The sequence below is a fragment of the Glycine soja genome, chromosome 6 (assembly GCF_004193775.1).
Source record: "Glycine soja cultivar W05 chromosome 6, ASM419377v2, whole genome shotgun sequence".
Classification (NCBI taxonomy): domain Eukaryota; kingdom Viridiplantae; phylum Streptophyta; class Magnoliopsida; order Fabales; family Fabaceae; genus Glycine; species Glycine soja.
The window spans coordinates 117,399-135,254 of NC_041007.1; the positions used below are offsets into that span (position 1 = coordinate 117,399).

Sequence of the window (17,856 nt, forward strand, 5' to 3'; positions counted from 1 at the left end):
TTGATCCTAGATTCTTGTATATTTACATCTTGTTGCTCCCAAAACTAGCTGAGTTACAGTACATGATTATATCCAACTTCGGGCATAAAAACACTTCGTATAAAATTTGCAGAGAAATGAGAATCAGGATATACATCATATTTTATCTCCAACACATAACTGGCTCTAAAACTCTACGAATCATCTTCACAAGTTATCATAACCCAAGATGTTTTATAAATAAGATTACATCATCGGAAGGAGAAAAAGAAACCACGGTATTTTGCAGACAGATGGCAAATAGTATCCAAACCCAAGATGTTTTCATTTTATATAACACCATCACAACTTAACTTGCTCTAAGATGACTTTATGGTATTTTACAAAGTGCATTATTTGTGAATCATCTTCTCAAGCCGTCATATAGTTGAATCATATTCTGCAATTGGCAGCTGGACAAGTTGAAAAAGAGAAAAGAGAAAGAAACAGAAATTAATATATTGAGTTAATATAGTATCAATATGCCAAATCAAATGCAAATCTAAATTGCTTATATCCAATGGCTGCAGAGACAAAATTGGTTGAGGTTGAGGAAATACAGCAGGAGCAGCCCAATAGCACGGACAGATGGAGTACATCTCTAGAACAAAAATAAATGCATTACTTTCTACTTCCACCCCTCAAAATCCTAAAGCAGCCTGCATGATGTTCGGGTTATAAAATGGAAGTGGGTAATTGGGTAAATGGCCAACTTGATATTAGTTTCCAAGTAAATTATCACTTTGGGGTTCTCTTGTAAAAACTATTCGTCCTTCAGTTCACGTCGGCATTGGAGCTAGTCCATATCACCAGAGTTCATCATGCCAGATTTAAGCAGAATAGTAGCGGAGCAAACACTTTTATATTCCAAGAATGGGCCTTCCTTATTAATGAAATAAAAAATGCATCCGCCGTGATTAGAACCCAGCTACTAGAAACTAAGTGCGTCTCAGACGCAGGACTGCTCAACCACCAAAGTCCAGTTGAATTATACCCGACAGAGTAATTAATATACTAAAACATAATAATTATTTAAATATTATGAACGTTGCAATTACTTCATAATTGCCAAGAAGCACACTCTTATGAATTGTGCAAAGATTTTTTTAAAATAAAGAAAATTGATTATTTTCGCCAACACAGCAAAATGCAACCCCATTAAGATAAATATTTTCAAACTAACCAAAATTAGTTGGTAGCTAACTCTGATAGGTCATTTAACGAAGGATAATTAATTACATAAGGTAGCTTAGTGTGTACTTACTACAATAGACAAATTGATTCAGATCGAGAGTAACTCTGCCTTGTTTTGCTGTATCAAATGAATTAAACAGGTTCCTGCAAGAAATGATAAAAGATCCTTATTGTAGTGAATATAAAATAAAAATTCAATATGGGGTTGGAAAAAAGTAAAAAACGGTGCCCTGTTACAAACATTTATCTTTCCAGAATTGTAAGAATATACCGTGCTGATTGTAAGAATATACAGATTGATATTAAGTTGTCCAGCTGAAACCTCCCATTTTCACTTTGATCGAAGCTCTAAGAATTGAAAAGAAATAATTTAGCACAGTCTTCTACATTGCAATAATGCATACTTGAAAGCCAACTAAAGTTTACTCTAGGTGGAAAATCAATAAAACAATGACAAATAAATTATATGTCAAACACACTGCATTATAGGATTCTCCATCTAACTACTAATACATATTCAAGCTATCATTCCAAGAAAGGAACAAAGAAATGAGGATATAGATGGTAGTGTAAACAAGAATCTTGCCATAATTTTGACTATAACCATTGATTGTGATTCACAACTTCTCCAGTATAAATTTAGTTCATATCTAAAGTATGAAGATGTTTTACCTCACAGACAGAGTAAAAAGCAGGAGAATCCAGCATGAAACCAATTTTTACCAAAGCCTGGAAACATATTTAGGAATTCATCAAGATGAGTTGCATGAGAGAATCTTATGTGGTATAAGCAGAGTTATGTATACTGTTATGTAAAAAAAATATATATTTATGCATAGTCTCATCAGTAATATTCCCATATCCTGGAAAAGGAAAAAAAAAAGATCATGCAAGGGCACCAATGTAAGAGGAGAACATCCAACATTATACCAAGAAAGGACCTAAATATTTTGCTTATACAGCTTAGAGAGCAGTTTTAAGAACTATAAGTTCAACTGGGTGGACTAAAATAGTCACAGCAAGTACACAGTATAATTTTTAAAATATACCTCAAATACATCATCAGGTACAAGAAAACCACGACCCCTGCATCAATGAACCTAACAAGTGTTATGTCTCATGATTCATCCATCGCTCATGGAAAGGAAAGCACACCATCCGTACCCCCATGGTTTACGAACCTTCATATTATTAGTTTCTTTCCAAAAGGTTGTCCATCATTTAGTTAATCTCGGTAGATGTAAACATAACGGAAAACATTTATATAAAAATAGTCATGACACGAAAATCTTAATGGAGGTGAAAAAAAATCACCTCTCTAGATCAGAAAATGCATGTTGAACCTGCAAAGCCGTTTAAGTAGTATAAGAATAAGAATACATGTGGTGGATATCAAAGGGTAACTTGACCTTATTGATTGTAATGTGACATACCTGCAGATAAGGGTGGAAAAAAAATGAACATAATAATTGAGGTAGTGTTGGGATTTGATTTTTGAAGGCAATAATAAATTACAGACATACCTTAAGAAGGAAGTTGTTGAGTGAAACAAATTCTGAGAGAAAGAAATTATTTGAGGGTTGGAAACAGAGAGAGTGATAAGAAAAAAAGTTTGAATTGGAATAATAGGTTAGAGAGACCTTGAAAGCTCATAGTACCATTCCGGTCGAAATCGTACATCCTATGGGAAATAAAAAAAGAAATTGAAAGTTAAAATAGAGAAAAAGAAAAAGAAGAAGAAAATGGATGGGTGAGGGTCACCTGATCATTTGCTGAACCACTGAGAGCGGAAATTCCAGGTTGCCCACAGCAAGAGCTGTCTGATAAGAGATAAGAGAAAACAATAAATTTATGTTCGATTCGCCACAAATCATCAAAACTAACAATTCATTCAAACCCACCTTTAGCTGCACCGCTGTTATGCTTCCACTTTTCTCCGAGTCAACGCGGTCAAACCATTCCTGTAATATTGCTACCCTCTTCTCCATTCTCTTTCTCTTTCGTTTCGCCTCACCTTGCCCAACCCCCTTCAATACATCCAAATCAAAACGGCGCCGTTTTTATGTTAACTAAAAAAAAAATACTGTAATAATTCTTTTTGTTTTTTTTTTTAATTATTAAAAAATAAAAATAAAAAACTAATATTATATATAAATATGAGGGTGGTCTAGGCGAGGAAGAGCCCAGCCAACCAACCTATCCAGTTTTACAGTGGAGAAGAGACGTGCATGAATTTGATTGTATTTGTTATTAAATTATTGAACTAAATTTATGAAGAGAGAGAGGTAGGTCGGAGATTGCGAATTGCGATTTGCGATGCGAAAAGGAAAGGAAAAAAAGGGTTTCCTTTCTTGAATTGCTGCTTGCTTCTTCTTCTTCTTGTTCACGACTGACAGATAAGGTTAAGATTCATTTCCCAACCTATTCTATTATATTTGATTCTATTATTGCTCTTATGATCTCAATCAATCAACCAATTCCCTTCTGTATGTGACTGTGCTATGATGGATCATCAATTTAATTTACCCTAATATTAATATTAATATTATTATTATTATGCGAGTTCGCTGATCCAATTACAGAACAGGTGAGTTGAATTACTGTGAAGGAGTGATTGAGTGAGTGGTCAATGAACAACAGCAGCAGCAGCAGCAGCAGCAGCATTCTCATCCAATTGTTGTTTTCCTCGCCTCCTGCATGGGCAACTCTAATCGCAGCTGCATTTCTCCTCCTAACTCTAACCCTCTCCATGTATCTTCTCTTCGAGCATCTTTCCGCTTACAAGAACCCCGAGGAGCAAAAGTTCCTCATTGGGGTTATCCTAATGGTTCCCTGCTATTCTTTTGAATCTGTAAGTTCATCATCATACACTTGTTTTTTTTTCTTTTTACATTATATTCATATCATATGATATTATTATTTCAATTCTGACCCCCAACCCCAACCAGTTTGTATCATTGGTCAATCCATCAATCAGTGTTGATTGCGAGATTCTAAGGGACTGCTACGAATCCTTTGCCATGTATTGCTTTGGAAGATACCTTGTTGCCTGCCTCGGTGGTGACGAAAGGACTGTTCAATTTATGGAAAGACAGGCTCGTCTCTCTGTTAAAGCTCCTCTTCTACAACTTTCTTCTTCTGACAAGGCCATTGTCAACCATCCATTTCCTCTCAACTACTTCCTTAAACCCTGGAAACTTGGTCGCGCCTTCTACCAAATTGTAAAATTTGGCATTGTTCAATATGTATGATGTGCATCTCCCCCACTCTTTCATCCTTTCTATCTAATTATTTCCTTCATATTAATAACTCTTTCCATCCCTCTCAGATGCTAACCAAGGCTTTCACTGCTATTCTCGCTGTAATCCTTGAAGCTTTTGGAGTCTACTGTGAAGGAGAATTTAAAGCAGGATGTGGGTAAGAAATTCTCTAATTGCTATTGTTCAATCATACTACATAAATAAACATGTTCCTTTTCTTTTCCCTCTTTCTTCTTTATCTATCTATACAAGTATACTATTATGTTCATCTTCTTCCAAGTACCATGCATTTGTATCACTTTTCTCCTTCACTATTCAGAACCCACTTTCTTCAATTTCTAAGGAGCTATGGCAGTTATTAAACTACTCCAATTTCACATGAACAGATAAATGAGACGGGAAATAGAATTTTTGAAAGAAACATGAAAATTTTAAACATTGAGGGAAACAAGAGTATCAGGCAAGAAAAGTAGAGGGGGAAAAGGAAGAAAATGTCCAATTATGGGAAGGCTTAATATTGGTCTTTGAATAGATTATTAGATTATATTTCCTTTTAGGTAAGCCGTATAAATTTGTCCTTTGACACCTAAATGACTCTAACATGGAGCTGGTGTACCTGAGAATGCCAGCTTAAATTGCAGTGAGTAACAGCCGTTCAAAATTGTTTTTTCTGTTCTAGAATATTTTAAACTTGAGAAATGCTAAATCCTCTTTAAATATTAGCTTGATAATCCTCCTAAATCGTAATTATTTAAAGAGGAAAGAGAAGACTAAAAGGGAAGTTTTTGAGACTCTAAAGTATTTTTACTGAAGCTGTTGTCAATTACTTGCATTCAGAGGTGTTGAATTGATTATATGTTTATTTCTGGATTTAGTTGCTAAAATTTCATGTGTGGTATCTTCATTTTAAGATTTGTGTTATTATGCTGTTCTAGTGACAGGTAAAAGTTTTGAAGTTATATCTGACTGCTTGAGCTATCTGGTACATTTGTAGGTATCCTTATATGGCAGTGGTTCTGAATTTCAGTCAGTCATGGGCTTTGTACTGCCTAGTTCAATTTTATACAGTTACAAAGGAAGAACTGGCTCATATAAAGCCATTGGCCAAATTTTTGACATTTAAATCAATTGTGTTCCTCACTTGGTGGCAAGGTGTGGCAATTGCTCTCCTATCCACCTTTGGTTTGTTCAAAAGTCCCATTGCTCAAGGCTTGCAGTTTAAGTCAAGTGTCCAAGATTTCATCATTTGCATCGAGGTAGATGTCCTTCACTTCAGTTTGCCTTGCTTCTTTTTTTTTGGCAATTGCATCTGGAACTGTAACATCATTTTCATTGAATGTTTTGTCTATTATATCTTAAAGCTGACTGTTGTAAGGAAACATTTTGTCCAACCATTAACCGTGACTGACTCAGTTCCTGGTCCTCCATGGCCCAGAATGCCTGGTGAACATGGCCTGCGAAATGAATTCTCTCATTTGATCATAGTCTTTGTGGGAAGTGAATTGTGCAATTTGAGCATGAGAATTTTCTCAAGATGATTTATGCTAATTTGTTGCTAATTGATCTGTCTAAAGCCTATAGATTCATGCCACAATTATCTGTGTTGCGTTATTTTATAGTCACCAAGCTTTAATATAATATGAGTATTTTTCATGGAACTAGGCATTTTTTTTGTAAACCCAACTTGTAAGCACTGATGTAATGTGGTTCATCAGCATATTGATCATTTAATTAATCTTAATAATAATTAGGCAATCCAATGTCATGGGATGATAATATGCTATACAGTATGGTAGTTCATATTTTATAATTTTAGTGTTATGTTATATTTTGCTTTTATTTGTCGATACTCAAGTTCTTGGGCTTCTATACACTGTTTCTTGAACTTGTACTCGAACCTTTTTGGACTCGTAAGTACATGTTCAGCACTTCTTATTTTCATGTTTTACATTTTTATGACTGCTTCAGATAAGGGGAAGAATAAAGTTTAACAGCAATTTGTATTCATCAAGCACAGATGGGCATTGCTTCCATAGTTCACCTGTATGTGTTTCCAGCAAAGCCTTATGAGCGAATGGGAGACCGCTTTTCTGGAAGTGTTTCAGTTCTCGGAGATTACTCAGCTGACTGTCCTCTGGACCCTGATGAGATTAGGGACAGTGAGAGACCCACAAAACTGCGTCTTCCTACGCCGGATGTTGATACCAAGAGTGGGATGACAATTAGAGAGAGTGTTCGTGATGTTGTTATTGGTGGTGGTGGATATGTAAGTTTCCTGAAGTGTGCTATTATTACAACCTTGTTTTTTTCTCTGGGCATGTGGTGCTAGTAAACTCTGGGTAAAAATTAAATCCAAGGGGATTAATTGGTAGTTACTAAAAAATGAAACAAACTGTCTTCTTTAAAATTATTCCAAGTGGATTGGGTCAAACATATCCTTTTAGTTGCACAGGTCCTAGCACTATGTAGAAGAATATACTTTTAATGTTTTCAAAATGTCCAAGTACTTTGCATATTTTGCCAAGGGAAAAGAAAAAAAAAATGGGCTAAGATGATCTGGTAGCATTATATTTATTTGAACCTAGTTGTACGCTCGCTTCCTAATGTGTCTACCAATTTTCAGTTTCTGAAATGGAGTCCACAATTCATAGTAGGCAGCAAATGCAATGTGTTACCATATAGATGTAGTTGTCCTCTTAATTGAAAACTTGATTGAGACACACACCAAATATGTATGCATTGATATTTTGTAAAAAAAAAAATAGAGAAACACTAGATAAGTAATAAGATCTTGATAAGATTAAGGAAAATGGAATCATAAATTGGGCTGCATCTGTCGGAATTATTTCTTTTTGTTTATTTACTTACATTTTTTTAACCCCATTCCTTCCTATTTAATTTATTTTCTAAACATTCCAACAAATATGACTTATTAGGAACCTTCAGGACTACAATAGATTGAAAACTTCCATAGTTATCTTTATTAGTAGTATACAAATATTGGCTTATTACTCTCAAATGCCTTTTTAATATTTTATCTGCTTCACCCTTTCTTTTTAACATTCAGATTGTAAAAGATGTGAAGTTCACTGTCCATCAAGCAGTGGAGCCTGTGGAAAAGGGTATCACTAGATTCAACGAAAAACTACACAGAATCTCCGAAAATATGAAGAAGCATGACAAAAATGGAAGAAGAACCAAGGATGATAGTTGCATTGCCTCATCATCACCTGCAAGGAGAGTAATTCGGGGAATCGATGACCCCCTCTTGAATGGGAGTGTCAGCGATAGTGGGATGTTGAGGGTGAAGAAGCACCGCCGGAAATCTGGATATACAAGTGCAGAGAGTGGAGGAGAGAGCAGTAGTGATCAAGGTTTTGGTGGCTACCAGATTAGAGGCCGTAGGTGGGTTACTAAAGAGTAACCAATGATTTATGGAACAGCTTATGAGTGGGAGGAACATGTTTGGCGCATGAGAGCTCTGGTTGAAATTTTTTTATGTATACCATTTCTCCCCGGACGAAGTCATGATATTTTTGTGCCGTTGCTATGATGGGTCCTTCTGTATTTATATAGAGGTTTCTTCTGGCAGCTTCTCTAATGCTTTGTACCAAACAAGAATTTCCAGCAGCTGCCAGAATAAGCCAGTGTTTGTCGGGGGGGCTATACAATGTGATACTTGGGCTTTTAGTATTTCTGTTTGAATGATAATGTTAGTTTTATGCGGTTCAGAGTTTAGAGGAATACGCATGCGCATAGTTTTACTAATGTAAGTAGAGTTGATGGAACATGTTCGCATTGTGTGGTTTAGGCATAGGAGTGGATGAGAGAAAATGAGAAGAAAAAAAAAATGGGTAGATATATTTTCTTCTGTTTGATGGTGGGTACTGGGTAGCGAAGAAAATGTGTAAGGAAGAGGAAAGAAGTTGCTTATCTCAAAAATTAACCTCGTTTCTGCCCTTGTTCGCTAATGCTTCTTCACCGTCTCTACAATAAGTCTTTTCTTTTCTTCCTTGCCCATTCGAAATCGATAATGCAATACACGCCTCATTATCATCTTCCTAGGACATATCTGTGTTGTCTTGTCACAGTCCAACTCCACAAATAATGCCCTTGACACCCTCCCACGTCTCCTTCAGTAAAGTGCTCGCTGGGTAAAAAGCCTGACTTATAAATATAATTATTAAATCTTTTTCTATTACATAGGATCGATTACAAGAATCAGAAGTCATTATGTTCAAATGATGGTTTGGGGCTCGCGATTGATTTTATTATTGTCTACTGAGATTTACCATTTATGTGCAAATTCATTAAAAATCATATTAGACATTATTGTAATAATTATAGCATTAACATCCTGCTTATTTGTAGATTTTAAAACACTTTTAACTAAAAATATATTTAAATTGTACGATAAATAGGTAAAGTTTTTTTTTAAAGAAGTAAAATACTAAATACTCATTTTAATTTTTAACAAGTTGTGAAAAAAAAAACTTGTATAAAGGATATAAAAAATTATACTATCATGAAAATGTATTTTTTAATAAAAAAAACATCTAAATATACTCTTTACAAGAATAACAAAGGGAATTATGAAACCAGTTAGAAAAGCATCCTTTGTATTTATTTATAATTTAGGTTTAATTATAAATTTTACCACTCAACTTTTAATATTTTAAAAATTTTATCACTCAAGTTTATTTTTTACAAATTTTATCATCTAAATTTTTATTTTTTGTGTGTTTTATCACGTTGGATGAATAATTTTGACTTTTGACATCGGTTGTACTTATAACTGATATACAAAAATCTTGAAAAAAAATTTATATTATTTTGTTATTAACATGATGATAAAATGCAAAAAAAATAAAAAAAATTGAATAGTAAAATTTATGAAATCTTACGTGAAAAAAAACTTGAATAGTAAAATTCACAAAACTATAAAAGTTGGATGATAAAATTGATGAAAGTAAAACTTAAATGATAAAACTCATAAATAATGGAAATTTGATAATAAAATTTGCAATTAATCCTATTATTTATGATTACTGAATGGATTCTTTCATTTTTTTAAAGGATCTTTCATGTTGTAAAGTAACATGATAGGATTGTATAAAGGCAAGAAAACATAACTTTACCAAATAATAACCGTCCCAAAATAAAAGATCTAAATCTATTGTCATATCTTTGTTTTTCCACAGTTATATATATTTTTTTAAGGCAGTCATATTCAAAATACCATTGAACAATAAACGTAAACATATTCAATTAATTTAAGTCAAATTGTCAAATCTAATTAAAGAACATTTAATTAATAAAATACCTCAATACCCCAACAAACTTTAAATAATGTGTCTATAATTATAATTCAAATATTTAACTTCGTAACAACTCCTCAAAAAAAAAAAACTTCGTAACAAAGCTTCATTAAAAAAAAAAGAAAGAAAGACTTCGTAACAAGGCAAACGAAAGTAATAACAAAAAATATAACTTAATACTAGAACGCAAACATGCGCAATGCACGAGTGAGGATGAGTGAGGGGTTAGTGTATTTTCATGTATCAATAAAAGAAACATATTGAAATGATTATATTGAAGAAAAAAAATTATTTGATAACAGTATATTTAGAAAAAAAATTATGAGATCATAAATTGTTATAGAAGAATAAATAAATTGTAAATGAATTTCATATCAACTTGTTAAGTCAGCAACAAAAAAAGTCCAAGTGGTTGGTCAAATAGTTAGACTGAAATGTACAACATATAATTTACCTTTATTTATTTTAATATATAACTATAAAACAATATTTCTATTAATTTACTATTACTAATAATAACTAATTAGTGTTTCTAAAAATAATATTATCATTCATTTATTATTTGATAAGTAATGGAATATATATATATATATATATATATATATATATATATATATATATATATATATATATATATATATATATATATATATATATATATATATATATTATTAATTAGGAAACTCAATAAATTATGCATATCAAAACCAACTATGTGAAATAATATGATAAAGAAATATAGAAGTTATTATTGATGTTAGCATAGACATCCCAAAAAATAACCAATAAATTATTAATTCAAGTAGAATTTGATTGATGCTCTTAAGTAAAATCTCATGTTTAAGCATTATAAATAAAAAAATATGATTAAATAAAAGATTTCCTTAAAATTTATCAACTAGAGTATAGAGAGATTAATTGATTATGAATACTTTACATTAGTATGATGGTGATAAAAAAAATTATTTCAACGTGAAATATGTTAATAGTACATATAATTATTATTTTTTAAACTCCTAAATGAATACCAATATTCTTATTGTAATTTTTTTATATGCATCATTCTTGTTGAAACTTGTTTGTCTTTCAAAAATATTCAAGTCAAATCACTTCACTTAAAAATTCAGGTTGCTTGGTGTGAAATGACTTATGATTAATCTAATAGTTAAAAATTATGACGCACCTTGCTCTAGTTTTTTTGTTATAAAAAGGAAAATATTTTATGGAGAGCTCTACTGTGGCTTATACTTAAAAAGAGAAAAAAATAAATAAAAAATGTAACAAACAATACGAGTTGACAAGAAAAAAAATAAGGATAGTTTTTTTACGGTAAAAGAAAAATAATTAAGTGTTAAATAAGTATTTACAATATTAAGGTATTCATTTATCAATATTTTTATATATAAAAAAAAACTTTAATATAATAATTTTCTATAATATTATTTTTTATCACATTAATCATGTTACCTCCCCTAATATCTTCTTATATTTTCTTTATTATATAAAAATTTGTATAAATATAACATCTTGAAAGGATTTCGCAAAAGAACCACTAATTGTCGCACGAATTCTGTGGTGTGCTAGTATCGCTCATAGTAATCTCCAAAGGTTTTTCACTCTTGACATATTTTCATCCGTTGAAGGGATTGGTTATAACCCACTTAGTGACTTTTTTGTGTATTGATATTCAAAATCATTTTGTTTCGGCTGTAAATTACAAGTTGCCATCCTTAAATATAAAAGGGAAATTAATCATTAATGATTCATCTACTACAGTTTTAGCAAATGTTACCTCAACTCTATTCTCCACCGTCACCATTTCACCTATTCATTACCAGTCGAGATCTGACTATAAAAACTGTCCAAATAGATTATTATAGCTGGACTTGCATGCATTAGCATAGCTCATCATGTATTTTGCTTGGGAATTCTATTAATACTGGAAACCTTGTTTTGCAGATCAAGCACCTTTGAATATACTGCTTCAGAGATAAATGCGGGCTTCCTGAATCCAGAAGTCTTCTTTTGATCAGCTTCTTTGTCATCCAGCCAATTCTTAAATTTTTTATAATCTCATATACTTGTTCTTGTGGAAACCAAGACTTGTTTGCTTTCCACTCTTTCAACTCATCAATGTATCTATGAGCATGCTCAACTGCTGCTGGTCGAGCTGTCAGCTCTTTCAACCTGAAGAAAATCGGATTTCCAACAGTTTTTAACTGATCTAGGAGCTCTTGAAACTCTGTGGCATTGGCATCTTCACCATCTCTATACAACCAATCTTGAACCTGATCAAGCTTCTCAATGAAGGACTGGCGTTCCTCACTTGTAGAAAGTTTTCAATCTTTTCCTTATGACGGAGTCTAAGGTGGACCACTTTTACAAGTGGATTCATCAAGGTGCATAGCTTTATCATACATCCTCCCGCATCAAACATCTCCACCTATCCTTCTAAATTATTTTTTAACTCAGTTGTTCTTTTTCTGTCTGCGTCTTTTTCATCTAGTGCTAGTAATTTTCTTTTGGCTTCAGCAAGAAAATCTTGAGATAGAGGCATTCCAGGTCCAGTTATCTTCTCAACAATATTTAATGGTACCCTAAAGGTTCGCTTTTTCAGCTTTTCCTCTGTAGCGGGCTCAGCAGCAGTAGCTTGCTCCTCTGCACTACCGTTGGATGTCTTACTAATCTCACTATCAGTTTGCATGTTTTCCTCAGAACTATTACTACCAGCAGATTCAGCCGAAACATTTGATGAAATGGTTGAATTCTCTATGGTCATATTCTTCCTTGGAACTTCCACCCTCTCTGTTATTTCAATAATGGCATCTGCCCGATCCAGAGAAAGAATCCCACTCCTACTAAGAGAAAAATGTATGTTTGCTTTGATGAGTGATGACAGATTCCGAGATGAGTATTTCTCACTGGCATCTGTCAAACCAGATATCTGGTATTGAGCAATTTCAGGAGAGGTAACACCAGGAGGCAAATGATGCTCACTTTCATAAGCTAATGAAACTTCAAAATCTTTGTTATGATTAACGGATCTTTACTGGGGACTTTCTTCATTTGCGGTACAAGTAACTGCCTAGAGCTTTCATCTTTGGAAAGATCAGGAGCACTCAACTCAACCACAAAACCATACATGGAAGCATCAAGTATTCCTAGTTTGCTTTTCAATTTGATTCCGTCACTTAAATTTGCAGCGTGCGGAGCTGAGCCAAGAACTATTGCTTCATCAGCATCAAGATGCCTGTCAAGTTGTTTTCTCCCAAGGAATTGTTGAAGCTGAGCCTGTAATTTTGGCACTCTGGTAGCACCTCCAATCAACTGCAGTGCATATATTAGGTCCAATGACAGGCCAGAATGCTGAAGCACCTCTTTCACAGGCAAAAGAGATTTATCCCAAATGTCTTGACAGAGGTCTTCAAATTTCTCACGGTTCATTGTGCTCCCGAAGTCGACGCCATCATCAAGCGATTCAACTGAAATAGGAGCAGCTGTGTTTGCACTAAGCATTTCTTTTCTTCGTTTAACCTGTTTCTTCAATGTAGCCATGGCCTTGGGAAAATGCCTGACATCTATTCCACCACCAACTTGTGCATTGAACTCATCAGCAAAATACTCCACCAATCGCAATTCCATATGCTGACCCCCAAGCTCCGGGTTCACCTTCCCACACGACGAGAAATACACAACCGCTGCATAGGTACTGCTGGAACCCATGTCATAGAAGATCACGTGCCTCGACTCGTTCGACAGATCTCATACTGCAGCGCCGCACCAGAATGCTAGTTTATCAACGACAGAACGTTAATCCCCGCAAACTGCACCGCCACAAGCAATCCTCTCCGCTCGGCTTGCCCCAGATTCGGTGGCACCGCAATCACTGCGTCCTTTATCGGAACCTTCGCGTGAAACTCCGCCAAACTCGCCGTGTGACCCAACATCATGGCCACCAGTTCCTCGGGCGAGTATACGGCGTCCGCGACGAAACTCACGCCGCCTCTGGAATCTTCCTGATCAGAAGTAGGAAGAGAGAAAGAGCAATGAATATGATGAAGGTGTGGGATGCTGCTCAAGGTACCCACAACCACAACGACATCTGGCACTGCCCAACTGCAATGGCGGTGCAGTGTAAGTGTAGCAACCACCACACTGGCGTTTCCGGCGGAAAGAGGAGAATGGAATTGGAGGGTGAAATGCAGCAGGGGCGGCGAGTTTTGGGCCTGGGAAGGCAGATTGTGCGACGGGCACTTGACGAAGGCTACGACGTTAGGTGTCTGGTCAGGCCCAGGCCCGCTCCTGCCGACTTCCTTCGCGATTGGGGAGCAACAGTTGTGAATTTTCTATTCCACTCATAGTCATAAGGTTATTGTTTTCTCTTTCTCTTTCACAGTAAACCAGAAACCATTCCTGCTACCTTGGTCGGCATACACACTGTCATTGACTGCGCCACTGGCCGTCCCGAGGAGCCCATCAAAACCGTAACTAACAATCACACGCACTTGATTACTTGTTTCTTTTCTACATTATCATTATCACTTATCACATATCACATACATTATAGGTTGACTAGGAAGGTAAAGTGGCTCTTATACAATGTGCCAAGGCAATGGGAATTCAGAAATATGTCTTCTACTCCATCCATAACTGCGACAAACATCCCGAGGTTCCCCTCATGGAGATCAAGTTTTGCATTGAGAAGTTCCTCCGAGACTCTGGCCTCAATCACGTCATTATCCGCTTATGCGGTTTCATGCAGGGCCTTATCGGTCAGTATGCAGTTCCTATCCTAGAAGAAAAATCTGTTTGGGGTACTGATGCCCCCACCAGAATTGCTTACATGGATACTCAGGTAATACTATTACTCTTCTGTCATCTCCCTTTCTTCATTTTTCTTTCTAATCAGTCTCTCTTTCTCCACCTTTAGGATATAGCTCGCTTGACATTTATAGCCATACGAAATGATAAATTAAATGGTAAACTTCTTACATTTGCTGGTCCTCGTGCCTGGACAACCCAAGAGGTAACTTTACTGCTTCTTCTCTGCTTGGTCTTTCTCTTGCTTAGATCCTCAATTGTCACTTTTTTTTCTTCTTCTTTTAGGTGATAACCTTGTGCGAGAGGCTAGCAGGCCAAGATGCTAATGTCACTACTGTTCCTGTCTCCATTTTAAGACTCACTTTTTTGAGTGGACAAATGATGTTGCTGACAGACTCGCATTTTCAGAGGTACTATCCATACCTTCCTTCATCTTTGCTAAACTGACTCACTATTAGTTGCAGGGCATTGCTCCACTACCCATCTTTTCCTTTCTAAATACTCATTATGAAATCAACTTTTAATACCCTTTAGTTTCTAGTTGCCTTATTACTGCCATCTCATAACTAGAATCTTTCATAAATTTTAATATATAAACACTGTCTGCCTCTATGATGATTCACCGAAACAAATAAACGTGGGGTCGCAGGTTCGGTGCACTCACCAACTTAATTTAGATCTGTTTGGATAAACTTCTTCATAAACACTTTAATTTTCTCCCTTAAGTTTAAATCAACTTGTGTACTTAACTTTTATAGAAGCTCTCATTCTTAATTTTTCCAAAAGCTGAAATATCTGATTTGATTCGTGTACTTGGATTAATTCGGGTGGAAACTAAATCCAATCCGACCAATCTTGGTTTGTGCTTCCAGTCAAATTAAAATGAGGGCTGTATTTTAGAAATAAAATATGAAATTATAACGATTGTTTCAAGAAATAATGGTGTACATTCTTCCGGTTTTATAGTTTGCTAAGTTACAATTTAAGTTGTTGATTTTTTAATCTTCTGTTATAACTTTATTCCAGTGGGATAATGCTGTGATGTTGTTGTTGTTGACTTATATAGATAAAACATCATTTATTTAATTTTACTGGACAATCACGATTCCACCAGCTAACTAACTATGAACTAAACGTTCACTAACTCAACCGTCAAAGAAAAAGAAGGTTATGGAGGATTCTTCCTCATTTGAGTAAATATTCAAATGTTTGATTTCTTTTCTCGTTTATTTACTCAACCTTTTCATTGAAATCCATTACATGAAAATGATTAATCAATTGGAATTCGAAATGCATTTCAGATTATCATATGTTAAAAGTGAAAAATTAGTGTCGTGTTCAGAACTTATTGGTTTTTGTAACATAAGAACAGAAAAGTTAGAACATTGTTTAGCATAGACATCTTCTTGATGCCTTAAAGTCAGCACTTGTTGCATTACTATATTTTACATTATAGCATCACCAAAATATAGTAATATTATATTGTAGCTGTCAATGAATTTGCAGCATTTAGTGTATATAAAGCATTTCTATTTCCTCCTGGTGGTAGTAAAATATGCCCAATAATGGCCAAATGCTTAAATGGGAAATATGCAGGTCCTTACCAGCGATACTGTATTTTCTGTTCCGATGGCAGAGACATACAATCTTCTTGGGGTTGATTCAAAAGACATAGTTACACTAGAGAAGTATTTGCAGGACTACTTCACTAACATATTAAAGAAATTGAAGGATCTCAAGGCTCAGTCAAAGCAAACGGATATTATCTTCTGAAAGATGATTTCTAATTGAAAACGAGTTAACGGATGCAGATATCTACACAAATCTCATTAAGATTCTCCCACGATGTATATTGCTTTTTTTTTCGGATACAATTGATGTGCCTGAGAAAGATGAGGATGCACCAAAAAATTTAAATATATTATCTATTTACTTAAGTAAAATTGTCTTGATAAACATAAAGACAATAGCCTTAAAAAATTAACATAAAGACAATATTTATAATGACTAGTTTATCATCTTTGCATTGAAAAGTGAAATAAAATGAAAGAAATAAGGTTAAATTATAATTTTGATTTTTCTTTGATGATTGATTCATAAATTTGGTCTTTTATTTTTCTTTTTTTTATAATTTTAGTCTCTAGACTTTAAAAAATTTATAATTTTGATCTAATATTTAATTTTACATTTTTTTTTACATTTTAATGTAAAACAGATTATTTCTTGAAGAAGGACGAGAATATACTTTAGGTATACATCTCCATATATAATCAAATATCTTGAAAATTTAAAAGATAATTTATTTGCAAAACCTTAGTTAACGGATCAGCCAATGTATTAATTGATCCAAAATGAGTGACTAAATTATGTGTATCAATTATTAATACTTCAATCAAAATTTATGTTTTTATTCAACAATCTAATATTACAAATGACAAATGAGTTTAAATTATTTGACAATTTTTAATCAGGTCTCTGAATTATTTTCTTTTTTTAATTGAATCCTTCAACTTTTATTTATTTTTTAATTTAATCCTTAAGTTTAACCGTCATCAGGAAAAATTAAACAAAATCTAATAAGTCCCTAAATCTGGTATTATCATCTATGCAAGTTAGTATGCCCACAACTCACCTCTACAAGTTAATATTTCCATCTTTTTAGGTTCTAAACTCATTGTTCTCAAGTAGTATTCTCACTTTTGCATATTTACTCAACTCTAGTATTTTTTTCCCAAGCCTCTCAAAGTTTCAACCTACAATAATCTTGTTATAAATTCACACAACGGAAACAAAAGACCCCATTAAAAACAAACATAAGTTTGTTCTTTTTTTTGTAATGAAACAAACATAAGTTTAAGAACCCAATTAAACAAATTCAGATACTTAATTAAAATGGTTTAAAATATATTTTTGATGTCCTCAAATTAAAATTTATTCTTTTAATCTCTCAATTTTGAAAAATATTTTTTTTAGTCTCTTATGTTTGATTATTTTTCCATTTAGATGCATAATTTGTGATTTTTAAGTGCATGAGACTGAAATATACATTTTTTTAATTTGATGACAAAAATAAAAAATTTAGTTTAAAAAATCGTTAAATTTAAGAGATTAAAAATATATTTAAATTTCTCATAAAAATATTTAAAAATCTAAGATGTGATTATAAAATTTAAGATCTACAAAATAATTTAACCTAAAATAAATGAAACATTGTTCTTTTTTCGAGATCACGTACGTTTAGGAAG

At 33.6% G+C, this 17,856-nt stretch overlaps 2 protein-coding genes and 2 pseudogenes across 3 annotated transcripts; 2 read left to right on the forward strand and 2 right to left on the reverse strand.

Moving 5' to 3' along the window:
• LOC114414393 (sorcin-like) lies at positions 1-3,262 on the reverse strand. The gene is made up of 10 exons (XM_028378641.1): positions 3,114-3,262; positions 2,974-3,032; positions 2,853-2,893; positions 2,736-2,767; positions 2,527-2,555; positions 2,262-2,298; positions 1,885-1,941; positions 1,484-1,560; positions 1,283-1,356; positions 1-431 (listed from the first exon to the last, which is right to left on the reverse strand). The coding sequence occupies exons 1-10, from the start codon at positions 3,198-3,200 to the stop codon at positions 412-414; spliced, it is 513 nt and encodes a 170-aa protein (XP_028234442.1). The 5' UTR covers positions 3,201-3,262; the 3' UTR covers positions 1-411.
• A 120-nt stretch (positions 3,263-3,382) lies between these two features.
• LOC114414391 (protein LAZ1-like) lies at positions 3,383-8,431 on the forward strand. Of its 2 annotated transcripts, none has more exons than XM_028378640.1 (7): positions 3,383-3,613; positions 3,795-4,063; positions 4,161-4,457; positions 4,541-4,629; positions 5,467-5,728; positions 6,490-6,738; positions 7,540-8,431. In XM_028378640.1, exons 2-7 carry the CDS (start codon positions 3,842-3,844, stop codon positions 7,894-7,896), a joined length of 1,476 nt encoding a protein of 491 aa, XP_028234441.1. In that variant the 5' UTR covers positions 3,383-3,613; positions 3,795-3,841; the 3' UTR covers positions 7,897-8,431. The 2 variants fall into 2 exon arrangements, with proteins under 2 accessions (XP_028234441.1, XP_028234440.1); XM_028378639.1 differs by having other exon boundaries at positions 3,800-4,063.
• A 3,267-nt stretch (positions 8,432-11,698) lies between these two features.
• On the reverse strand, positions 11,699-13,905 carry LOC114414021 (annotated as a pseudogene).
• A 6-nt stretch (positions 13,906-13,911) lies between these two features.
• Positions 13,912-16,531, forward strand: LOC114414022 (annotated as a pseudogene).
• Positions 16,532-17,856: the final 1,325 nt, after the last annotated feature.

Excerpts from the sequence above, each read along its gene's own strand:
- LOC114414393 (XM_028378641.1), bottom strand. The coding sequence starts at position 3,200 with ATGGAGAAGAGGGTAGCAATATTACAGGAATGGTTTGACCGCGTTGAC. Across the intron at positions 2,556-2,735 it reads TCAACAACTTCCTTCTTAAG|GTTCAACATGCATTTTCTGA; the intron begins GTATGTCTGTAA and ends ACGGCTTTGCAG. Across the intron at positions 1,357-1,483 it reads ATATTCTTACAATCAGCACG|GAACCTGTTTAATTCATTTG; the intron begins GTATATTCTTAC and ends CATTTCTTGCAG.
- LOC114414391 (XM_028378640.1), top strand. The coding sequence starts at position 3,842 with ATGAACAACAGCAGCAGCAGCAGCAGCAGCAGCATTCTCATCCAATTG. Across the intron at positions 4,064-4,160 it reads CCTGCTATTCTTTTGAATCT|TTTGTATCATTGGTCAATCC; the intron begins GTAAGTTCATCA and ends AACCCCAACCAG. Across the intron at positions 4,630-5,466 it reads GAATTTAAAGCAGGATGTGG|GTATCCTTATATGGCAGTGG; the intron begins GTAAGAAATTCT and ends GTACATTTGTAG.